This window comes from Dicentrarchus labrax, unplaced genomic scaffold (genome assembly GCF_905237075.1).
Source record: "Dicentrarchus labrax unplaced genomic scaffold, dlabrax2021, whole genome shotgun sequence".
Classification (NCBI taxonomy): Eukaryota; Metazoa; Chordata; class Actinopteri; family Moronidae; genus Dicentrarchus; species Dicentrarchus labrax.
Window position 1 is genome coordinate 4,093,941 of NW_026136702.1, and position 22,159 is coordinate 4,116,099.

Here is a 22,159-nt window from a genome sequence, read left to right on the forward strand (position 1 = left end):
TAATCAATAGTGGATTAGCGAGGTATCGATGAACGAGTCACCTGTGTGTGTGTGTGTGTGTGTGTCGCACATTTGACTCACTGTGGTGATCAAACTCTGGTCCGCGGCCGCTGATCGATATTAAATACTCTAATAATTATTATATTCTCTCAAGGTAATTAGTGAAGTAATTAATTTAATATTAATACTATAATATATTATATTATATTAATCTATTATAATAATTAATATTAATATATATTATATTCATATATATTTTAATATATTAATATATATTATAATATAATATATATAATATAATATATTGTATATATTATATTATATATATTATATCATAATATATAATATATTTTATTATATTATATATTATAATATAATATATACAATATAATATAATATATTGTATTATATTATATATTATTATATAATATATATAATATAATATATTGTATTATATTATATATTATTATATAATATATATAATATAATATATTGTATTATATTATATATTATTATATAATCATGCACCATATTAATGAAAAAAGTACTATATTCACTGACTTTGTGATAGTCAATAATTAGTGATGAGTAATGAATTAATGATTTAAGGATTTTATTAATCTGCTCTGTGACAGTAATGTTACACAACACAATACAATATAATTAATATTAATTAATGGTGTCTGTTCTGTGGTAAATGTTACAGTAAGGTCTGCCAGTTAACGAGGACACACACTTAAAATTGTGTATATATATATAATATACAGTGGGTATGTGGGTTCGAAGGAACTGCCCAAGGAGCTCAGAGACAGAATTGTGGCAAGGCATAGATCTGGCCAAGGTTACAAAAGAATTTCTGCAGCACTCAAGGTTCCTAAGAGCACAGTGGCCTCCATAATCCTTAAATGGAAGAAGTTTGGGACGACCAGAACTCTTCCTGGACCTGGCCGTCCAGCCAAACTGAGCAATCGTGGGAGAAGAGCCTTGGTGAGAGAGGTAAAGAAGAACCCAAAGATCACTGTGGCTGAGCTCCAGAGATGCAGTAGGGAGATGGGAGAAAGTTCCACAAAGTCAACTGTCACTGCAGCCCTGCACCAGTCGGGGCTTTATGGCAGAGTGGCCCGACTGAAGCCTCTCCTCAGTGCAAGACATATGAAAGCCTGCATAGAGTTTGCCAAAAAAGCACATGAAGGACTCCCAGACTATGAGAAATAAGATTCTCTGGTCTGATGAGACCAAGACTGAACTTTTTGGCGTTAATTCTAAGCAGTATGTGTGGAGAAAACCAGGCACTGCTCATCACCTGCCCAATACAATCCCAACAGTGAAACATGGTGGTGGCAGCATCAGGCTATGGGGATGTTTTTCAGCTGCAGGGACAGGACGACTGGTTGCAATTGAAGGAAAGATGAATGCGGCCAAGTACAGAGATATCCTGGAAGAAAACCTCTTCCAGAGTGCTCAGGACCTCAGACTGGGCCGAAGGTTCACCTTCCAACAAGACAATAACCCTAAGCACACAGCTCAAATAACAAAGGAGTGGCTTCGGAACAACTCTGTGACCATTGTTGACTGGCCCAGCCAGAGCCCTGACCTAAACCCAATTGAGCATCTCTGGAGAGACCTGAAAATGGCTGTCCACCAACGTTCACCATCCAACCTGACAGAACTGGAGAGGATCTGCAAGGAAGAATGGCAGAGGATCCCCAAATCCAGGTGTGAAAAACTTGTTGCATCATTCCAAAGAAGACTCATGGCTGTAGTAGCTCAAAAGGGTGCTTCTACTCAATACTGAGCAAAGGGTCTGAATACTTATGACCATGTGATATTTCAGGTTTTCTTTTTTAATAAATTTGCAAAAATGTCTACATTTCTGTTTTTTTCTGTCAAGATGGGGTGCTGAGTGTACATTAATGAGAAATAAAATGAACTTTTATTTGATTTTAGCAAATGGCTGCAATGAAACAGAGTGAAAAATTTAAAGGGGTCTGAATACTTTCCGTACCCACTGTATATATAAAATATGTGTATTTATGTTTTATAGTCGTATCATCCGACTACATTTCCCGCTGAAACTTCGCAGCAGTTAACCTTCATATTCTCGCTCTGTGTAATTCCTGTACAATCAATCAAGTAAAATTCATAAAATGAATATATGTGCCAGTTTCTCTGTAAATATTTAACTAAAATACTGAATGTTTTTATTTTACAATAATTGATGCGAGTTTGCAACGATGTACAAACTCAATATTTCAGTTTTTTGTCTTGATACTTTTTTTGTGTGACGTTTTTGTCAGTAAATATCAAAATCCACCTTTTAATAATATTAATTATATCTATTATCATAAATTCTGCTGTTATGTGTCAAAACGTGTACTAAAAAGTCTTTATCTTCATTTATATGTTGGTATATGTTTGCAAAGAGGAGCTGCAGGTTTTCAGTTGGAAGCATGAAAGTATTAGATGAAGTTGTTCTCGTGCAGTTAGAAGCTGTTCAGGTTCACTGAAGCAGGTGTTTAAGATCAAATCAAATTACATTTATTTATAAAGCACATTTTAAAAACAACCCTTGTTGACCAAAGAGCTGTTTTTAAAGGTCCAGTGTGAAACATTTAGGAGGATCTATTGTCAGTAATGTAGTATAATGTTCACAGGTATGTTTTTATTAGTGTATAATCACTTGAATATAAGAATCATTTTGTTTTTGTTACCTTAGAATGAGACGTTTTTATCTACATTCAAAGACACTGGACCTTTTAAAATGTTATAAATGTAGAATAAACTAAATATAAAGACCTAGTCATGCAATATCCTGAGTTTTAAATATATTCTTTAGAGCTGTATTAATGTTTTTTAAGTTGAAATTAAAGTATTAATATTTCAATCTACAGTTATTCAGTATGTTAACATAAGCTTTAAATCTCACTAACAATCGAAGCTCTCGAACGAGGTTGAGCTCGTCATTAATTCTTTGGCACAGGGCGTTCAGACTGTTGGCGTCGAACGTCGCCCACTACTTCATCCGCGGCTCGTACAACAGTCTTGCATTCATTAGCGGTTCTTAACAAGCCTTGTCGAGCTCTTGAGCATCTTTCACATTACGACCTTTGCTCACTAGACTCTGAAGTGGTAGCAGCAAAAGAAATCCATGAAAATAATAGAGGAAGGACGTGTTTTCCCCTCGAGGAGGACAAATTAATCTGTTTCAAACATAAAAGATCAAATATCTTTGGATTTATATATATATTTTTTACTATATTTTAGACACAAAACCAGGTCAGGTTAACCAAATAGTATTTCTTCTGTGTATTTGTGGATTATTCATGTTGAATTGATTGATTTTTTTCAGGCAAGAGTTGCAGCAGCAGGGTTGAAAGTCACAGCAGCCTGTCAGCATGGAAGAGTCCTCGCTGGTCCTCTTCAGAGAGCCTGTTTCTCTACCAGTACGTACAAAACCAGAGTCATAACTTACTTTATGAAACAGCAAGAGCATAAACGGTTAATCCAGCAGCCTTAATATTGGTTAATCTGTAAACTGCTTATCTTTGTGTTTGTGTCTTGGCCTCCTGGTCACTGGCGGTGTTTCATTCATCAGTTAATTGAGAAAATAATTGGCAGATCTGGATGGTTTTTCTCAAGCTTCTTTAATTAATTAATATGGCCAAGTGGAATATCCACTGCAGTCTTCTTGATAAAAGGATTAAAACGAAACAAAAGCACCGGCAGGATCCGCCCTGGAACTACAAATCTCCACTGGGCTGCACTAAGAAGAGAGGTAACTGGCTTATCCAGGTTACTGCAGGAATAACTCTGTGACGTCAGCTGTAACTTCCAGGTTAACTCAAAAGTTTCACCCCTGAGGTACGTCGTCACGGCAATGTACGCTCCACGTCTAAACCTAAATCTTGGATGTTTTCTCCTCTGTACATTTGGGAGATGTTGGATTGTGAGTCTCACTGCGGAGGACGAGGGAGTTCAGTGTCGTAGTTTACTCTGATGATGTTCTTTATGAAAGACATGAAGTCTCATCTGAGGGAATTCAGCATCTCTGCCAGCTTCTACATTTATTATGTTCCCATTTAAAGCTTTTTATGCAGTCGGAGGTCATTCACTGTATAGAAATACTTACATATAAACTGGGCCTGTATACAGAGCACTTTATTCCAGAGTGATTGGTGCGACTGACTTATTCTAACAGTAGCTTTACACTCACACAGGTTGACCTTCAGCCCCGCTGCTTTAGGGAGTGGATTTTAATTCAGGGCTTAAAGTTCTCAGGTGCCATGTCTGAGCAGTTTTAAATTCATATAATACTTCATTCAATACATTTGGACTTTTCAGGCTCACTTTCTTGCTTTTAATCCCCGTTAGTTAATTAAGTAAAGGGTCAGTTTCTGAGATATTTTAATTCACCACTTTAATTTTGGGAATTTACCGCAGTTGTATTCAATCACACTGAACACTCACTACCTCAGATTAACACCAACTCAACTAACTAACCTCTTAATCACCGTCGTCGAACCGTTTAACACCAGAGTACTTGCACAGAGTTCTCTAACAGATTGTCAACAAGGACTTTCCTTTATAACCTCGAGTTAAATCTGAGTTGGTTCATCTCTCCCTACATAGTACAACATCTCTCTGATGTAAGGAAACTGTGTCACAACAAATGTGATTTGGTATCATTGTGATTTTTATTGTTTTTTTCAGTGAAATTAAAATTGTGATGCAAAAATTATCATCCTCTGTTGTTGTGCAGCCCTAGTTCTGTCAGTAAGTCTGAATAACCAGGATAATGTAGGTGAAATAGATCTTTCATTGTTCTTTAATGTGTTTTCAAAAGCACATCATTAGATTACTGCTGGACAATAATATCACAATATTATAATTATATTCCCTATCACCTCACAACCAATCAGAAAAACTATTAGTTTCTAATAGTTGGTATTTGTAGTTGATATGATGTGATTGTATCATCAAACATTTCCACCGAAAGTCTTCTAATATTCTTGCTTTGGTGTCGTTACTAGTTTTTAAAAAGGGAATTTCAAAGTTTCTGTAAATAGCTCCCATCAGTAAATATTCACTTCTTTCATCTAGATCAATGTCAAAAGAATATTTAACTTAAATATTCTTTAATAAAGTTATTTATATCTATAATCAGTGAATTTTTCCCTCTAAAATCAATATTGACATCAATCAGACTAGTTTTTATATTAGAAATGAGGGAAGGCATGTTACATAAATGTTATCTTCACTTCAGAGACGTCTCCAGTTTTCAGTGTGATGTCTCCGTGCTTGGACACTGCAGGAGTGAAGCAAATAGTATGAATGAATAAATTGTGTTTGACTTTTCTATTAACAGGCACTTCCAGATGGACCCCCGCTGTCACTCAGCCTGCTCCGGCTTTTAAGGCCACAGCTGTACACAATGGGGAGTTCAAGGATATGAGCCTCGCTGATTTCAAGGGCAAATACCTGGTCCTCTTCTTCTACCCACTCGATTTGTGAGTTTATACACGGTGGCGTTCCCTGACTCTGATTTAAATATACGTAAAGGTACTCAAATATTTTTCGGTACCTCCACTGATGACCATGTCTCTCTGTTATATTGCAGCACCTTCGTCTGTCCAACAGAGATCATCTCATTCAGCGACAAGGCCAGTGAGTTCCACGACGTTAACTGTGAGGTGGTGGGAGTTTCTGTGGACTCGCACTTCACCCACCTGGCGTGGATCAACACTCCACGCAAGGTACTCGCCCTCCTTTTTAATGATTATTCAGTAGCAGACACGTTGTGCGAAGGTTCAATCTGTTATTTCATCCGTCCTTTGATGTGGACCATAAAGGTAGTAAATGACTGACCTGCCAGTGCTGTCTGAATGAATCTGAAACACATTGTTATTGACTGCATTAGCAGCAGTTATTGTGTCAGTGTTGATCTAACAGCTGTTATTTGATGCTGTTTTGTCAGACTGGAGGCTTGGGCAACATCCACATCCCCCTGCTATCTGACCTCAACAAGCAGATCTCTAGAGACTACGGGGTGCTGCTGGAGGGTCCGGGCATTGCACTGAGGTGGGTTCATTATGCAAATACCATTTTATACTTCACTTCACTATCCTGGGGTAAAAAATGGTGAACGGGACACCGCAGGGACGTAGCAAGGTCCTGTTTCATGGCAAAAAACAATCTGTGGTATCGGATCAACGCACAGGCACGTGTTCTGCCGATACCTGGTACTGCCGATACCTGGTACTGCCTATACGATACCAGGTACTGCCGATATGATAGATAGATAACTTTATTAATCGCACAATGGGGAAATTTACTTGTTACAGCAACATTTGAGTGAAATAAATACAGATATAAAAAACAGGAACATTTGCATACAGCAGGTCCAAGGTCTTATTGTCTCTGGTGGTGCATGTGACAAACTGGTGGAAGGTTGGGAGTGTGGACGAGAGAGAAAGAGTACCTGGTACTGTCAATACCTGGTACTTTTGGGCTATATCAGAGGAATTTCTGATTTTGGTACCTAAACAACTCTACGCTTTAATGCGAATGTTTAAATCTTAAAATGTCCTTTTCAACACAATTTACAGGTATATCATTATCTTGACTACATTCTGAGTTGTGTAGTTTATTTGCAGTATTATAACTTTCTGGTAAAATACAGAGAAGAAACAGAAAAGACAAAACAGTAGGTGTGATGTCCTTTAAGGGCTCGTCATTTAACGAGGGCTGCACGATATGGTAAAGACATCATATTGAGATTATTTTTGATGGATGATTCATGATCAGTGTTGAAATCATCATTTTTACATAAAAAATTTAATTGTCATTGGAAAAACCAATAAAATCATGATTTGAATGTTGGGGGGTCTTCAATCTGGAGAAAAGGTTTTGTAGACCAGGGAATCTCTGCAGCACTGCAGTACTTCATCTAATTTATGAATTGCAAAATATTGTACTTATGGTACAGATTTTGTGTTTTTATTGATTGTATGATAGTGTTATCATAGTATATTATACATTAATGTGGTCTTTAAAAACATACTTTGTAGAGAACCTTATAGCCATTGTTTATAAAGATGCTTGAGAACTTATTTTCATGTTACGATTGTGTTTCAGGGGCCTGTTCATCATTGATCCAAGCGGTGTGGTGAGGCACATGAGTGTGAACGACCTGCCGGTGGGCCGGTGTGTAGAAGAGACCCTTCGTTTGGTGAAGGCGTTCCAGTTCGTGGAGACCCACGGTGAAGTGTGTCCGGCCAGCTGGACTCCCAAGTCCCCGACGGTGAGTTCCTTCAACCTCTGATACCTTCTGTAAATCCCAGAGGTGCAACTCAAGTCCTAAAGTTTGAGTTTTGAGTCCTGAACAAGTCATAATGTGGTGCTCAGTAGAACCTTTCGAAGAGTATCGACTTGCTGGGAATGAATAACGTTAATATTAGTTGTTTTAGGAAAAGAAGGGAGACGCATTGATTCATGGCCCAGTTTTTAAATAACATACTTTTTAATCTTTGGGCTTGGGGGCAGGTATCAGGTATTTTCAATTAAAACGGCTCAAGTGAAGTTACGTGTCAATGGTGTTAAAAGGTGTCGAGATGAGCTTCGTCTCATCCGGAAAAAGTGGATAAGATCAGTTGGCAGCAGCTGGAGGAGTCGAGTGTGACATCCTTCAAAGAATATATAGGAAGTCACTGAACTATTTACATCCTGTTGATTAATCTGTATGATTAATCTGTAGGCTGCCTGTAGTTGGTGATCAGTGCAGGCCTGGCTCACTTCGAACAAACCCAATGTCCAAATTACAGAACCTTTTTTTGATTTTGTCGACTCCAAAATCATCAAATTTATGACTCGAGTCCACACGTCTGAATCCTCTTCAATCCACACACCCAGTTTATTTCTGTTGCAGACTTAATATGCTGCCCACTGTCCTTTTATTTTTTTGTTTAATTATTTACTAGCAGTGTTTGTGTGATCTGTAATCTGAAGAAACTGCTGCATGCTCTAAAATGTGCATTAGGTTCACCAGCCCCAGTGGAAACTAGATTTTAAAGTTCATTTTATGTAACTGTTTGCTTTTCAGATCAAACCAACCCCGGAGGGATCAAAGGAGTACTTTGAAAAAGTCAACTGAAGAAGACAAAGTTCACAAGTCAACTCTTACACCTAAAGCAGTGAATGCTACGATCTAAAAACCATTTATCACTCTTAGTTTACAGTTTATAGGTTGTATCTACTCGTAAACGCACCCTAATAAATATATTCTTTATAAATGACAGCTCTTTGTTTTGATTCATGTGATTGTAGTTCAGAGTTACCCCCCCTTGATACTCTGCATCGAACAGACTGAACTACTGTATAGTCCTGTGACTGCAGTACACATCTACAGTGCATTATCTAACAATTCAGTCCAAAAATATTTAATCACACTTAATAACCCCTGTACATAAACATGTTTATTTTCTCTTTTTACAGCAAGTTAATATGCAGGTTCAAAATGTCTAATCAGACATTGGTACACAACATGAGGTGCCAAAATCAACTTCAGTGGGGGAAGAACTGGAAATTAGAAAAAAAAAAAAGGCATTGCCACTTCTCATACAAGTAGGGTACATACTGTATTTACACAAAATGGGGAAAAAAGCAGTTGAAACACTCCGCAGCACTGTGTGTGGTTATGAAAACATCTAGTTTTAAGTGTACATAAACTTCACTTTGTACAGTATGTTTGCGGAAACAAAGCAATCGCCTCATTCCTTCCGACATTCACAAATGATGTTTCAGGTTAGGCAACAGAAAGGACGTGAGGGGAAATGGCTTACCAGAAGATGTAGAGCCTCTTAAAGCTTTAAATAATATATGAAATCAAAGTAAGAAGAGAGTCTGTAAGCAGGCCCACCGGTCATCATGTACCTTTACCCATTTTGAGACAGAGAAAAACAAAAAAAAAACAAACAACTGACAGCGCTGACTGAAGTGGAGTTTGATGAGCAGATGGTTTTGTGAAAACTTCATGCAATTTCAGGCAAGATGTAACAGCGCCACCAGCCCCATCCCAAGCACCAAACAAAGACAAAAAACCAAAACAAAATCTCTTTTTTTTTTTTTTTAACTGAACGATTCATTTAAAAAAAAACACCCTGTAGTAAATCTGTACAACGAAAATACATTTGGGATCTACATCTAAAGGTACATTATTAAGGTTATATACACTCCCCCCCATCCATATATTATCTTTACAAGTAGACTTCATTCAAACCCAAACATTAAGAAAACCCCGACTGAACGGGGAAATGGGATCACATCAAACATCCATTTAAAAATCTGTTCCTACTGTACCTCCACTGTTGATCAGTCCCTCTGTTCTCGTCTGTACAGTAAACTACAGCAGGACTAAAATCTCTCACCAACTGGATGGATTGCTACTGTAACAGGGAATTATGAATCGTCAAAATGGGGGAATGATTCTGGAGTGACGACAGCTTTCTTTTTAATATATATATATATATCTCATCTTTTTTTTTTGCTGTGGAAGTAAATCAGAAGAGACTACTGTACTTGTGTAGTAACGATATTTTGAGTGACTTCAAGAATACAAAATAGAAATCAAGTCAGAACACGGGCACAAACCCAACTCTCCAATATTCTGACACAATAGAACAAAGGCTTTCAATACACTTAGGCCTCTTCACTGAAGAGAGCTACACTATTCCATCAATAAACATTTATGTTCTCTGGTCTCAGGTGGGACTGGGTTGGAAAGGAGAAGCCATGTCAGCCTTAAACATTTGCCCCCAACGTTATTTGTTTGAAAGCAACTGATAAAAACAGAACCGTGTGTTTGATATCTCTTCCCGCAGATTTGCTCTTGTTCACTTTGAGTTGCGGCGTTGAAATTCTTTCAGAAAATGGAAAAACTACATTGTACAAAGTGAGATTCTCACAATCTCTTTGCAAGAAAGAAAAGTAATAAAGAATGACTTGTGCCCGCCGTCTTTCAGGATACACAGAGGCAAATCCTTTAATATCCCTGTGTTGCTGCTTCGCTGCTTAGTCAATTTTCACATTTGTGTAGATCTTTCTCACAAAGGCACTTGTTCCCATGTATCCGACGGCACCTGGAACAAACAAATGTGTTTCTTTTTACAGCGTTTCTGCAGGTTTCAACAGGTTAAATCTGAGACTTCAGACTATTATGAATGCAATTCAAGACCCATTTCACATCCATACTGGCAAAATAAAAAGGAAAATCTGTATTGGTTCTGTGTCGGATTAGTTGTTGCATGATCAATACACATTTCCCCCCCCCCAAGAACAATGAAAAGTAACCTTTTCATCATTTAATAATTTTTAAGACCTGTCAAAATCATATTTAAGCAATTTTAAGGCTTAAAATTCCAATTATTCGATTTTAGACTCTTTACAGACACCTTGTTTTAGGTGGCCTGCAACTGCAAGCATCACCCTCCAGGCCTACTTTTCCGGTAAATCAATCACAAGACAAAATGATTACAGGTAAAGGTATCCAATAAAGGTTTGAGCAACATCCAACAAACCCAGGAGGCACCATGAAGTGGCTAGTGCAGACTAGGGAGAGAGCGCTCCACAAAGGTGCTTTAAAAGTTGCCAGCCTTGGATTATTACTCTTCAAACTGAATAATGAGTTTGGCTCGCAGCTGGTGAGGAAAAGTCGATTTAACTGCACTTAAAGCTGAAGAACCGATGTGGAAAAAACGTGCAGGCTGCCCTAAAAAAAAAAATATAATCAAATAATGAAAGCAGCACGTAGGAGTGAACTTGTAACAGTCGTGTTTTAGACTTTGTGTCTAGCCCTGTTGCAGGAGTCATGTACAGTGTTACAGACCCTTTAATTATCATCCTTTTCCAGTTCGTTGAGAGGTGTTAAGGTGCAGGTCGCTGTCAAAAGGAACATCCTACATTGTATTCAACCTGCTGTGCGACATTCTGTTCTCACATCCTCTGACCACCTATCATCCAAACTGCTTTGGTTTAGCAGCACGTTGTCAAACCCTCTTTATCTTTGTCACTATGCGCTCTAAACGACACATCTGCATTATTCATAGTTACTAATGATTTGGATCCCTTACGAATACCAACGCTGCTACATTTTATATTTACATCTGCTGAGTTCTGGCAACAGGACTTGAAGCTCAGCGGTGTGAAACTCTTCGCTGACATTTTTGTGAATGAAGACTTATTTATGCCGATTCAAAATGGACGTGACCCTCCTCATAAACAGGCGGCATTCATCAGGCTGAAACAAATCATTTTTTTTACAACAAGTTCACGCAGTTAAGAGGGTTTGGCAACAAGTGAACCTCATACAAAAATGTTTAGGATAAGAATACGTCTTCACGTTGGGCGCAATCCTTTGGAAACGGCCCAAAAATTCAATTCAAAAGCTCTGCCCCTGAGCTAATTAATCACATTGTGATTGCCAAAACATCTTTTACATTAATTTGTCACTAAGACAAATGATGAAGTTGGGAGTATGTTCCAAATCTCTTGTATTGAGTTTTTAAACGAAATCTGAAGTTCATAAGAGATTAATTCTGTGATTATTATGCATCTTTAGTCCATGACAGTCCTACGGTATTTAAACAACGTGATGGAGGACTCACCACACATGATTCCTAGGGCAGTGCTGAACACAGCCATGTAGCCAAAGTAGAAGGATGTCTGGAAGAGTCCATACATCCTGAAATACAAAGAGGATAAAACATGTAAGATTTTCTTTTTCTTTTAACTGGATGAATTTAAAAATGTTTGCCGGTGTTTAAATGAAAAAAAAACTTACTTAGTTTTGAAGAAGTAGTAGTAAAAGGAGTACATGTAAACATAAACAGCAGTGGATGCAGCAGAGAGGAAGCTTGTCCATTGCCTAAAAGAGAAAAGACAAGCAGGAAATTAAAGTAACTGCTCCAACTGACTCCATCAGTAGTCACTTTTTGACTCATTACTGACATTTGAATCATTAATAATTTACTCAACTCCGCTCTTGTTTAGGTTCTGAGGCAAGAAAAACACGAGGTTTATAGCAAATATTCTCAAATATTAATATTTCACCACAAAACACGGTTACACTCACCATCTGTAGTCCTCAGCGTTGAGCAGAAAGTACGTACAGACGATGGTGACACACACGGTCACTATGCACAGGATGACCAGGACCAGCATCATGAAGCCGTACACATAGTAGATTTTGTAGGCCCAAAAAGATGTGAAGATGAAGTACCTAATAATAAATAAGGAAATAAAACATGTCACCTGCTGCAGACAACATCTCACCACCCCCCCCCAGTATTACAGCAGAGACTTACATTTCAATGAAAATGGACCCGAATGGAAGGATTCCTCCGAGGCAGACGATGACGGCCGGCTCCATGAACCTGAGAGATCACGAGATTCAACATAAGAATACAACGCCATATCCACATCCGATCCTCGCCCCCTCCAGGACGAGGATACATGACTTATTGTGTTATGAGAAGGAAAAAGGAAAAAGAAAAAGGAGCGCAACAAGTTGGAAATTCAACCAAATTCTGACAGTGGCCTGAAGTTACATCTACCATTTCCTGCTGGCGGCCGGCCACGGCGCTTGGCAGCAGGTTGTAAATGTTAGTGCACTCATAGTTTATTGCTTTGCTATTTTTCATTACCCAAAGAGTTTGGGCAGACAGCAAAATCATTTTCTTCCTCAGACCTGATGCCTAACACTTGAACACGGGCTCTACAACACTTAGAATTCATTTCAAGCATTAAGTACAACTTCCTGCTCTCTGCCCACTCAGTCATCACCCCCCCCAACCATAAATACACCGCATGACATAAAGTTTGAATGCACATCGTATGCTGCACAGCGGTACTGGGATGATTACTTAATCACCACACTTTGACATGTTGTGTGTATTCAACTGATTTATCTTGTAAAAATCCATCATTTTTTTCTCTTTTATATCTTTGTAAACTGAAAATGTTTGGATTGCAGATAAGGGTTAGACATTTTATCAACTAAGTAAACAAATGAACCAGTTCTACTTTACAGTGTGTGCAGAATATCTGCTGTTTTTGACATTTTGTTCCAACTCTCCAGTTGTCACCAAGGCAATTTCTTAAACATTTCCTGTACTCAGAGACTCCCAGCCACACCTACCATTTCTTCTCAGGGATCGGTCGCGGCACAGCGTTCACCCGGCAGGGGAAGTTTGGTTGGCCAGACAGATTTCTCCCCAGAATTGTCCCCACGAGGTTCAGCGGCAGGATGACAAAGAAGCAGATACAGCAGACGGCGACCTGCGGGAAACAAGAATTAATATTACAATATAATTGGGCGGACTGTGTTTACAGCCAACATCCAGGGTGTTTTCAGATCCTTTGACGTTGTTCCAGGAATGTTGGTGCAATGACATTTAATAAAATAATTAAATAATTTCAGGTGCTGGATTTCTTGATTCCATAATTTTCATAATTAATGCCCATAGCCTAAATTTAGAGCTACAAATGCCCCAAAAACACCAATGCTGATCAAAGCTAGGGTACATAATGTATTTCAGAAGAATTTGTTATATTTGTTGAAATTCTCTTTACATTCACACAGAAATAATATAATAAAAACAAATCTAGTATGTCACAGGCCTGTAATTAGACCGGCCAATCATTTCATTCAATGAAAGAAAAAGCCAAAAGAAACACACAAGTAAGTGTTAAAGGCTACAACAAAAACATTGGATGAAGCAACAGGTCAAACCAGAGTTGACAGTGATGTGGCTTTTTAACAGTTGTGGGAACTGAGGAACAGGTAATTATCTGGTTTGGTTTGTTGGGGGGGGGGTGTTATTTGTGGTATGTTGAAACTATGTATGAATGAGACATGAGGCTGTTGGACTTGATTAGGGAAGACAACAATGGGGCGGGAGGGAGCAGCTTTGGAGGGAGACCTGAGAAGGAGGGGATACTTTTTGGTTTACCTTCCCTGGCTTTAGATATATAGAATGTAGAGAAGCTCATAAATAAAATGAATGAAAACTAAAACTGCCCCAGATTTTCCAGCTCTGTTGAAATAATTTTGGGCTGATGGCTTTTTTTTCATGGTTTGGTTTTAAAGATGGTTACTTGACACTTATAATAAATCTCATGTTGAGCTGATGGACACAAAATAACTGGAGTGTTGTGTGGAGCCAAAAAAAAACAGCTGTTTGTAATTAAGCAACTGAGGAGGTTTTTTTTTCCCACTTACTGCAGCAACAGAATTTAAAAAAAACTGCGAAGGATTATGGGAACCAGTGTCATGTGGAATCTGTTATATACAATGTGATCTGTTTTTAATGTTCTTTAGATGAGGCAAAGGATCATTTTCTGTCCTAAACTATAGAAATACATTTTCAAGGACTCAAGGCAGTTTAAATATTTGTGACTGAATAATCGCCACACCTCCATGACTCTATTATGTCACTTCAATGGCAGTGTGTCTTCATAACTCTGTGGTTTTCAGGGAGATGCTGCTGTGTCAAACCTACCATGGTGCCAAATGGGATGGCTCTGGAGGCGTGGTAGTAGATAGCGATGAAGTTGATGAAGAAGGCAGTCCCGCACACCATGGCTGGGATCAGGAAGGCTCCAATGAACATTTGTTTAATCCATCTCCTGCCTGTATTATTCAACCAAATCAAGCGGCATAAAGTGAGGAATTTAAAAAGAGGAAGGGAAAGAGAGAATGTGATGCATGGACATTTTTTTATTACCTCCTTGTTTTGCGTACAAGCTTCCCCCGAAGTAGCCATTGACAGGGGAGGTGGCAGCGTACACAAAGATGGCTGTGCTCAGCATGGATCCTCTCCTGCAGAGAAAGATGATATGAAGTCCACAACTCCCTCAGTGTTTGAGCTTTATTCCTCTGCACTGACGTCTATTTATGTATTATTTTAAGCTACATTTGAATAGAGGGCTTGAACTGGACCAGACAAACACATGCAGATTACCTTTCACACACACACAATCACTTGTTTCCTTAGTAAAAGCATTACCTTCCTTCCTTTCCTCTAAGGGCCCATTCATTGTGTGGTTTTCCACAGTACACAACTAATACTTCTTAACTCAATTTAACTTCTGTTTTATCCAGACAGTAGTTTAAAATATGGATCTGATTATTGAACGTAGGTTTTGCTTTCAGCAATTTTACAAAACAAAAACCCCCAAATGTGTTTTTTCCTGATGGATTACAGATTTGTTTTAGATTTATTTATTTGACATCTCATATCTGAATGTTTCTCTAGGCAATATATTAACTGAGAGTATTTGATAAGAGATTCATCAAACTCTGAGCTTAACAAATCCTTGGAACGGGGTCCAGAAGGGAACCTGGTCTCTGACCCCAACCCCACAACTCACAACCGGGCATTTATCTGGCAGTTACTCACTCTGTGTACAGATCCTCAACCATAGCGACGATGATGACGATGAAGGATACAGAGAAGATCTGGCAGCCGGAGCCGATGAGCGAGGAGAAGATCAGTGGATGGCTTGACGGACGAAACACGTCACCGTGTACCTGCTTCCACCCGTACTCGTCTCCCAGGTCTCTGTCCTGATGGTACACAGCATCAAAATGCTAAATGAGAGGTAATTAAAAAAAAAAAAAAAAAAAGTTCTTGCAAACCATAAAGTCAAAACTAACATCCTGCACATCATTGTTATGTAAAAAGTAGGAACAAGATATTCACTATAACCCATAAAACAATGTTTTTCTCAATTTTATTTCACATACAGAACACAACTCAGCAAACTGCCGAGTCAACACAAACGTACCATGTCGTCCATTTCCTCCTCTTTGCTATATCTTGCGTAATCCTTTCTTAGCGTTCTCATCAGAATCATGGACACCAGACCCACCAGGAAAATGACCATCATGAAGGAGTTGAAGATGGAGAACCAGTGAATCTAAAAAAAAAAGAAGTATCCACGTTATAAAGCTTATTACATCTATATAGAATACATTAAAAAAATAAACTGTGTAGTTGTGTTTGAGTGTTTTCAGTACAAACTTGCTGAATGCATCACTCAGGATATTTCAAGGTAAATCACACAAACACTCATTTGTAAAATCCCTGAGCTTCACTCTACAAGTCAAGGCAGGAGACAAACCTTCTCCCCCACCGGCTGTAGCAGCTGGTGGATTGCAGACTTCTGACTCTTAAAATCAGCCAAACTTCCTTTTAGAAAGAGCACAGCTGGATTCCTGCCACAATGCAGGAGTTTAAGAGTCAGCCAAAAGTTACCAGGCTGGTCATTTACACCGTACCTGCTACAGTACGAGGCTCGGCTCGTACCCTTTGAAAGGCAACACGCACGTGTGCTGTTACGACAAGCCACCGGCATTCTTGGCCTGAATGATGACGCACAGATCTCTGAAAACCAAACGTATAATATTCAACTCACCCTGTGCTGAAAGAAGGATGGGTCGAGGTACTTGTCGAATCTGTCCTCAAACTTCACATCCGACTTCTTCCATTTCACCTGTGATAGGAAAGGTTTATTTAAGCTGTGTGGAGCAGGAGGAGACTAGGACCAAGCAGTAAAGCTGCAGCTGCAAAACCAGCTTTGTTTGTTGTGCTTTGACCCATCGTAATAGAGTTTATGTTAGATACAGAATACAGGAAGAAATACAGTAGTATGAAAATGATCTCTGCTTTATATGGGGTCATTGCTGTTGTAAAGTCGTATGTAAAAACAGCCTTTTCATATGTCAGCGGACTAATTTTCCTAATCCTCACGGGTCTTTAGACCGTGGTGGAAACGCAGACAACAGGCTGAAGGTTTCAGGTACTTTGAATGGAAATGTGGCTTTATGTTTATGTATTAACATGTTTAGATAACCTGAGCCCAATCACATTTATACAGACACATACTGCAGACATACAATGAGTGCACTCACAGAATAAGACATTGCGATTCTTGTGTTGGGCACAAGTCTGACTTTGCCTTCACTGGTCAGATTTACATCGACAATTCTGTTGCCGTTGAAGCCGATCTCCAGTTTCTTGTACGTCCACAGGTAGTGATCTTCTCCGTTTTCATCTGCCTCACCGACGATACCTTAAAAAGAAATTGTTGTGCATTGATTTAGAGATCTGGTCTTTACAGAAATGGTCAAGCGGGCAGGTGTAAACAAACACTGAGCCTTCGGTTATATAACATTAATAATCAGGGAGTGTAAATGCCAAATAAAAAGGTCACTTGCTTCATTGCTTGTTAACTTTGTAACGGCATAATCTGTATTCATCTGTTACATTCAGTCTTTAGGCTTCAGCTGTTATCAACGTTTGTCCCTGCGGGCCACCGTAAATAATCTCTTACTCTGTACAAATCAGCTTTGAATCAACTCTTAACTGGCTGCCCCGTTATTCCAGCTCTGCATGTTTAGGTTCCAGTTGACCAACCTCAGGCAGGTGTGCTGGATCTAATAAAGGCACTGTAGTAAGTGGAGCCTCAACTGTACTCAACTCTGCTGTTCTGTGAACAACCTCAACCAAACATGATAACCGCGCTGGTTCAGTTACAACGCTGGCAAACCCGGATGCGGGGTCAAAGTCTATTTATTGTGCTTAAGGCATGAGTATGTAACATACAACATGGAGAATTGTCTAAGTAAATGAAGCCAAGCCAGCGCCTCGCCCACATCCTACAACATCAGCTAAAGTAGTGGGAGTAGTTTGAGCAACTATAGGAGTGGCACCATTGTACAAACTACCACGTATGTGACAGATCACAAGACAACTCCTTAGAGTGACAGCAATTAATATGCTCAGCACAGGAGCAACAATGGAGGAACTTGATGTTAAACGTTTCCACATGTGAATGTACCAATACTGTAAGTCACAATACCAATGCTCTACAATGTGCATCACAATCACATTTAAAAGTAACTCTTAACGTCCCACAACGTTAATCAACCATTGTTCGACAGATTCTGAACAAAAAACATGCTGAATTATTTCATCCACCACACGTACTGACTTGAATGCTTTTTAATAAGCCATCTGATACATGGTTGTGTGTACTGTTACTCCGCTAGTGGGTTGGCCAAGAATGAATGGCCAGTCCCACCCATGAATAAGAACTGGTTTAACTTCTCCAATATCAAGATAACCACACTGACAGGATGTCACTGCAGACCTTCATACGTGAAGCCATTGAGCAAAATAAGCGACTCAAAACTGAGAACGAGAAAGATGACGCCGATAGACCAAGTCAGAAAACAATAAAAAGGAACTGATGTATCACTTACCCCAGATTGGCAGGTCGTCTATGTACATTTGGTACCAGTAGTGATTCTTTATGGCATAGACAAAGGCATCCCGTTTGGCTTTGTCCAGGTCAATTTCACAGTACGTTGTCTGCATGACTTCATCTACAGTGGATCATAAATACAGCATCATTTATGTGAGATACAGGGAAAGGAAGCGATCGGCTCGTATGTGCTCAACAGGTGAAAGTCGCTGTAACAGTAGAGTACCTTTGAACTTTATGTCTAGGCCGCTGAATTCAAGCTCCACTCCCTGCAGAGCCTCTCCGAGTGTTTCGTGGTAATGACTGATGGTCTTCTTGGAGCCCGCGCAGAAGGGCAAAGAGAAGTACTTGTACGTCTCCTGTCGGTTGTGGTAAGGCCCCACTGTGTTCATCCATAAAACTACCTCCTCCTTATCTGTGTACTGCAAAGGGAAAAGAGCAAGGACTCTTATTGTGAAGTCCAGAAATGCTACACGACCAGTTCAATATTCTAGGTATTTGTTACTCTAACTTTTATCCAAATATGCCAGACACAACGCTGGAAGGAAAACTAAAAAAAAAAAAAGGAGTTTCTTGACATGATCAGTCAGTGACAGATCTGACAATCCCCTTATTTGCTTAAGTTACGCATTCTGGGTATTTATCCAAGCGATTTTACTGCTAAGAAGAATGACCGTGCATTAATAGACTCGTGTCTCTTACAAGATAAAGGAGCAATAGCTAAAGGCTGGCTAATATTATTATTAAGTGTCACAATGGAAAAAAAAACTCTATTAGTAAAGGAAAGCTGAGAGTTTTAAACATCTGGAGGAACTTAATGGAGTTCCTGACACAAAATGTTAATGATAATAAAGTGCATTTTATTACAATATCATCCATGTATTCACCTTTGTTTTAAGTCGTTTTTATGTGCCTTTTAATTTAATGATTCACTGTTTATGCAGCCAAAGCTGTCTATTATTTTTTGATTTATTAACATGCAATGGCTCCCCCTAATAAAAAACATTATTTATCATATTATAACTTTTAATAAAAGCCAGCCACTAGCATTAAAAACCAGCACCACAGCTGCAGATGCGTTAGATTCAGACAGCAGCGGGTGGGTGTAAAAAAAAAAAAAAAAAAAAGATAACACACTTTAAAGTAACCTTATAATTGTCTGAATTCAAATGCATGCAAACATAAAGACAATGTGCCTCTTATCGCTGCGTCAGTGTCACATTATAGAAAGTCCATATATCAGCTCATTATGTTTGCTGACAAGTCGAAGAAGTTACATCCGTTTCCCCACTAACCCAACAGTCTCCACGCATGAAAACACCTGGATTATATGCGGGAAGAGGGTCTTATTAACTTATTAATCTGCTGTAATTAAAAAAAAGGTGTCACACACACACACACGAGAGAGAGAGAGAGAGGCCCTCCCGTTTTAAAACCGGTGTTTAATGGTAACAGCTGCAGATAAAAACACCAAGAAACCGTGTTTTTTTTTTTTTTTTTTAAATCATTAATTTGAGGCCTTAAAAGCTTTAACACACTCACAAAGCAACGTAGCTTTCTTAGTCTAATAAATTAAACTAACCAACCAACCAAGTAGCCTAACTCTCTCTCTCTCTCTCTCTGTGTGTGTGTGTGTGTGTGTGTGTGAGGAAGACGTGCTAACGAGCTAGCGAAGACAACCGACAGCCATAAGCACTTAGGCCGATAAGTGGCGGTCAGTTAGCCGACTAACTGACCGCCAATATGTATCGATAGCTCTCCCTCCTATCGATACATAGACACACCAGGCCGAGCAGTGGACTCAAACCCGCGTCTGCGACTCATTTAATTCCCTTTTACAGGCGAGCTAGCCGTCGCAGCTACCGCTAGCAGGTTACACAGAGCACCATTATTTCCAAGCCTCCCCCCCCTTTCTCTCTCTCTCTCTCTCTCTCCCTCTCTCTCTCTCTTTTATCGGCCTCTCACCGTGTGTTCGTGCTCGTCTGCGTCGACAGGTAATAAAAAGCCCACTATGGTGAGACAGGCCGCTGCTGCTGCTGCCACCCTCCACCTGGAAGATCCCATCATCGTCGGGTCGGAGTGAGCGGAGAGTCTGGGGCTGTTAGCTTCGCGGGGCTATCCCACCTTCTTCCTGGTTGTATGACAGAGGCAGTTTTTTTTTTTTTTTTTAGGGATGCTGTCGCTCGTACGCATGTGGCGTAAAAAAAGCGCTCCGCGGCCGGTTCACCGCACGCACGCCGGATTGGTCGAGGCGGAGTCACGTGGCGCCGTGCGGCCAATCGCGGCGCGGGAGCGGTGGATCGCGGCGGTGAGTTAAGGAACGCTGTCGGCGCATCGTCCGCAACCTTCAGCCACGTCATCCGACTGCCAAGAGCTTCTGCATGAAACATGACCCCTCCCGCACACAACAAACAGGTCTATTCACCGTCTGATGAGGCCTCCTATTGGGCCTGAAGTTGTTAAAAGGTATATCTCAGCTTTAGTGCATTGACAGTGCAGTTTAAATCATCCACAACGAGCTCAAGCTTACAGTAACTCTGTTGTTTGGGTTGTAATTCCAGTGTGGATAACCTAGACCCATTTTCTGTCATTGAGTAAACCCCCTGACTAAGTGACATATTTTATGGATATTTTATATTATTTTAAAAAACTGTACAGTTAACCCTGAACTGCAAGAAGCTTGTGTAAAATTGATTTGATTTAGATGTTTTTTTAAGGAGATAATTTCCTGTTTAGGGAACTTTTTAAAGAATTATCTGTCTGTATTATCATTTTTAACATTCATACATACTTAATAGGCTTCTTGTCCCTGATTCTTGTTAATTGTTCTATTAGACAATTTACTTTAATTTCTTCACAGAAGTGAACCAATTGCTGAGATATAACCCTACTGTGTATATTTGAATTTAGTTTTCTTACACGCCTTAAAATCAAGAAGGCCTCGCAAACACCCCCCATGAAGCTTTGGCGACCCTCTGTGGGGGTCCTGACCCGCAGGTTGGGACCCACTGACCTTATACCATAGGTTAAGACCTTCGATTTATAAATCCAATTAATAGATGGATTATTGAGAACATAAATTACATCTATCTTCAGTTTTTAAGTTATTAATAAAGTTGGTTATACTTCTTTTATCAGAACCACAAAGGCCATTTATATTAAAAGACTATGCTCCATCTACAACAGTATTGTTGAGATCATTAACTTTAATTGAAAATACTTGATGAAATGCATTGCAAAAAGTTAAAGTATCTAAGTATTAAAAGCAAAATTTACTAAAAGAATTCAAGATAAAAGTACCTGTCAATGTTTTACTATTATATATGCTGCATTTTTACTGCTGTATTTGTTTAAGGTTGAGTTAATGTTCACTACTTTATATATTATAGAATATACAGCAATGCGTCATATTCTATAAGATCGTATGTCTGAGTGAACAATATTAAATTACCACATTTTGTGGTGTTTCCTGGACTGGAAGGATGTGAAAATATTAATCTAGTAGTTAAACTAGTAGTTAAAGCTGTCAGACACCCATAGTGGTGTAAATATTATAATATTGGCCTCTGAGATTATCTACTTTTCATGTAAAAAGTCCCTTGAATTTGTACTTAAGTACTTTGAGTAAATGTACTTAATTACATTCCACCACTGCTTCCAAGATACCACTCTGCAAACGTGGGACAATAGTGTCCAGATTGGGTATTTACGTGTGCCTTTTAGCCTTAAAAATGCTATTTAACATCCACAAAATATAACTGAGTTTGAAATTCTAATAAGATTTGAATTACTTTGTATAAATGTGTATCAGTACAAAATAAGTGGGAAGGTCCTGATG

At 39.1% G+C, this 22,159-nt stretch overlaps 2 protein-coding genes across 3 annotated transcripts in view; one reads left to right on the top strand and one right to left on the bottom strand.

Annotated features, from left to right (window-relative positions):
• prdx3 (peroxiredoxin 3) overlaps positions 1-8,293 on the top strand; it is an 8,436-nt gene extending 143 nt beyond the window's left edge. Inside the window, exons 2-7 of the mRNA XM_051376105.1 lie at positions 3,350-3,443; positions 5,366-5,507; positions 5,618-5,753; positions 5,975-6,078; positions 7,135-7,300; positions 8,099-8,293. Of these exons, the coding sequence (XP_051232065.1) occupies positions 3,350-3,443; positions 5,366-5,507; positions 5,618-5,753; positions 5,975-6,078; positions 7,135-7,300; positions 8,099-8,149 (693 nt within the window). The 3' untranslated portion in view covers positions 8,150-8,293. The remainder of the gene's footprint in view (positions 1-3,349; positions 3,444-5,365; positions 5,508-5,617; positions 5,754-5,974; positions 6,079-7,134; positions 7,301-8,098) is intronic.
• Positions 8,294-8,453: 160 nt separating this feature from the next.
• Positions 8,454-20,485, bottom strand: tm9sf3 (transmembrane 9 superfamily member 3). Of its 2 annotated transcripts, none has more exons than XM_051376022.1 (15): positions 20,287-20,485; positions 18,548-18,743; positions 18,320-18,442; positions 16,967-17,127; positions 16,471-16,548; positions 15,841-15,972; positions 15,453-15,643; positions 14,778-14,872; positions 14,553-14,683; positions 13,190-13,329; positions 12,357-12,425; positions 12,125-12,271; positions 11,834-11,917; positions 11,658-11,734; positions 8,454-10,133 (listed from the first exon to the last, which is right to left on the bottom strand). In XM_051376022.1, exons 1-15 carry the CDS (start codon positions 20,386-20,388, stop codon positions 10,066-10,068), a joined length of 1,794 nt encoding a protein of 597 aa, XP_051231982.1. In that variant the 5' UTR covers positions 20,389-20,485; the 3' UTR covers positions 8,454-10,065. The 2 variants fall into 2 exon arrangements, with proteins under 2 accessions (XP_051231982.1, XP_051231989.1); XM_051376029.1 differs by having other exon boundaries at positions 15,453-15,619; positions 20,287-20,484.
• Positions 20,486-22,159: the final 1,674 nt, after the last annotated feature.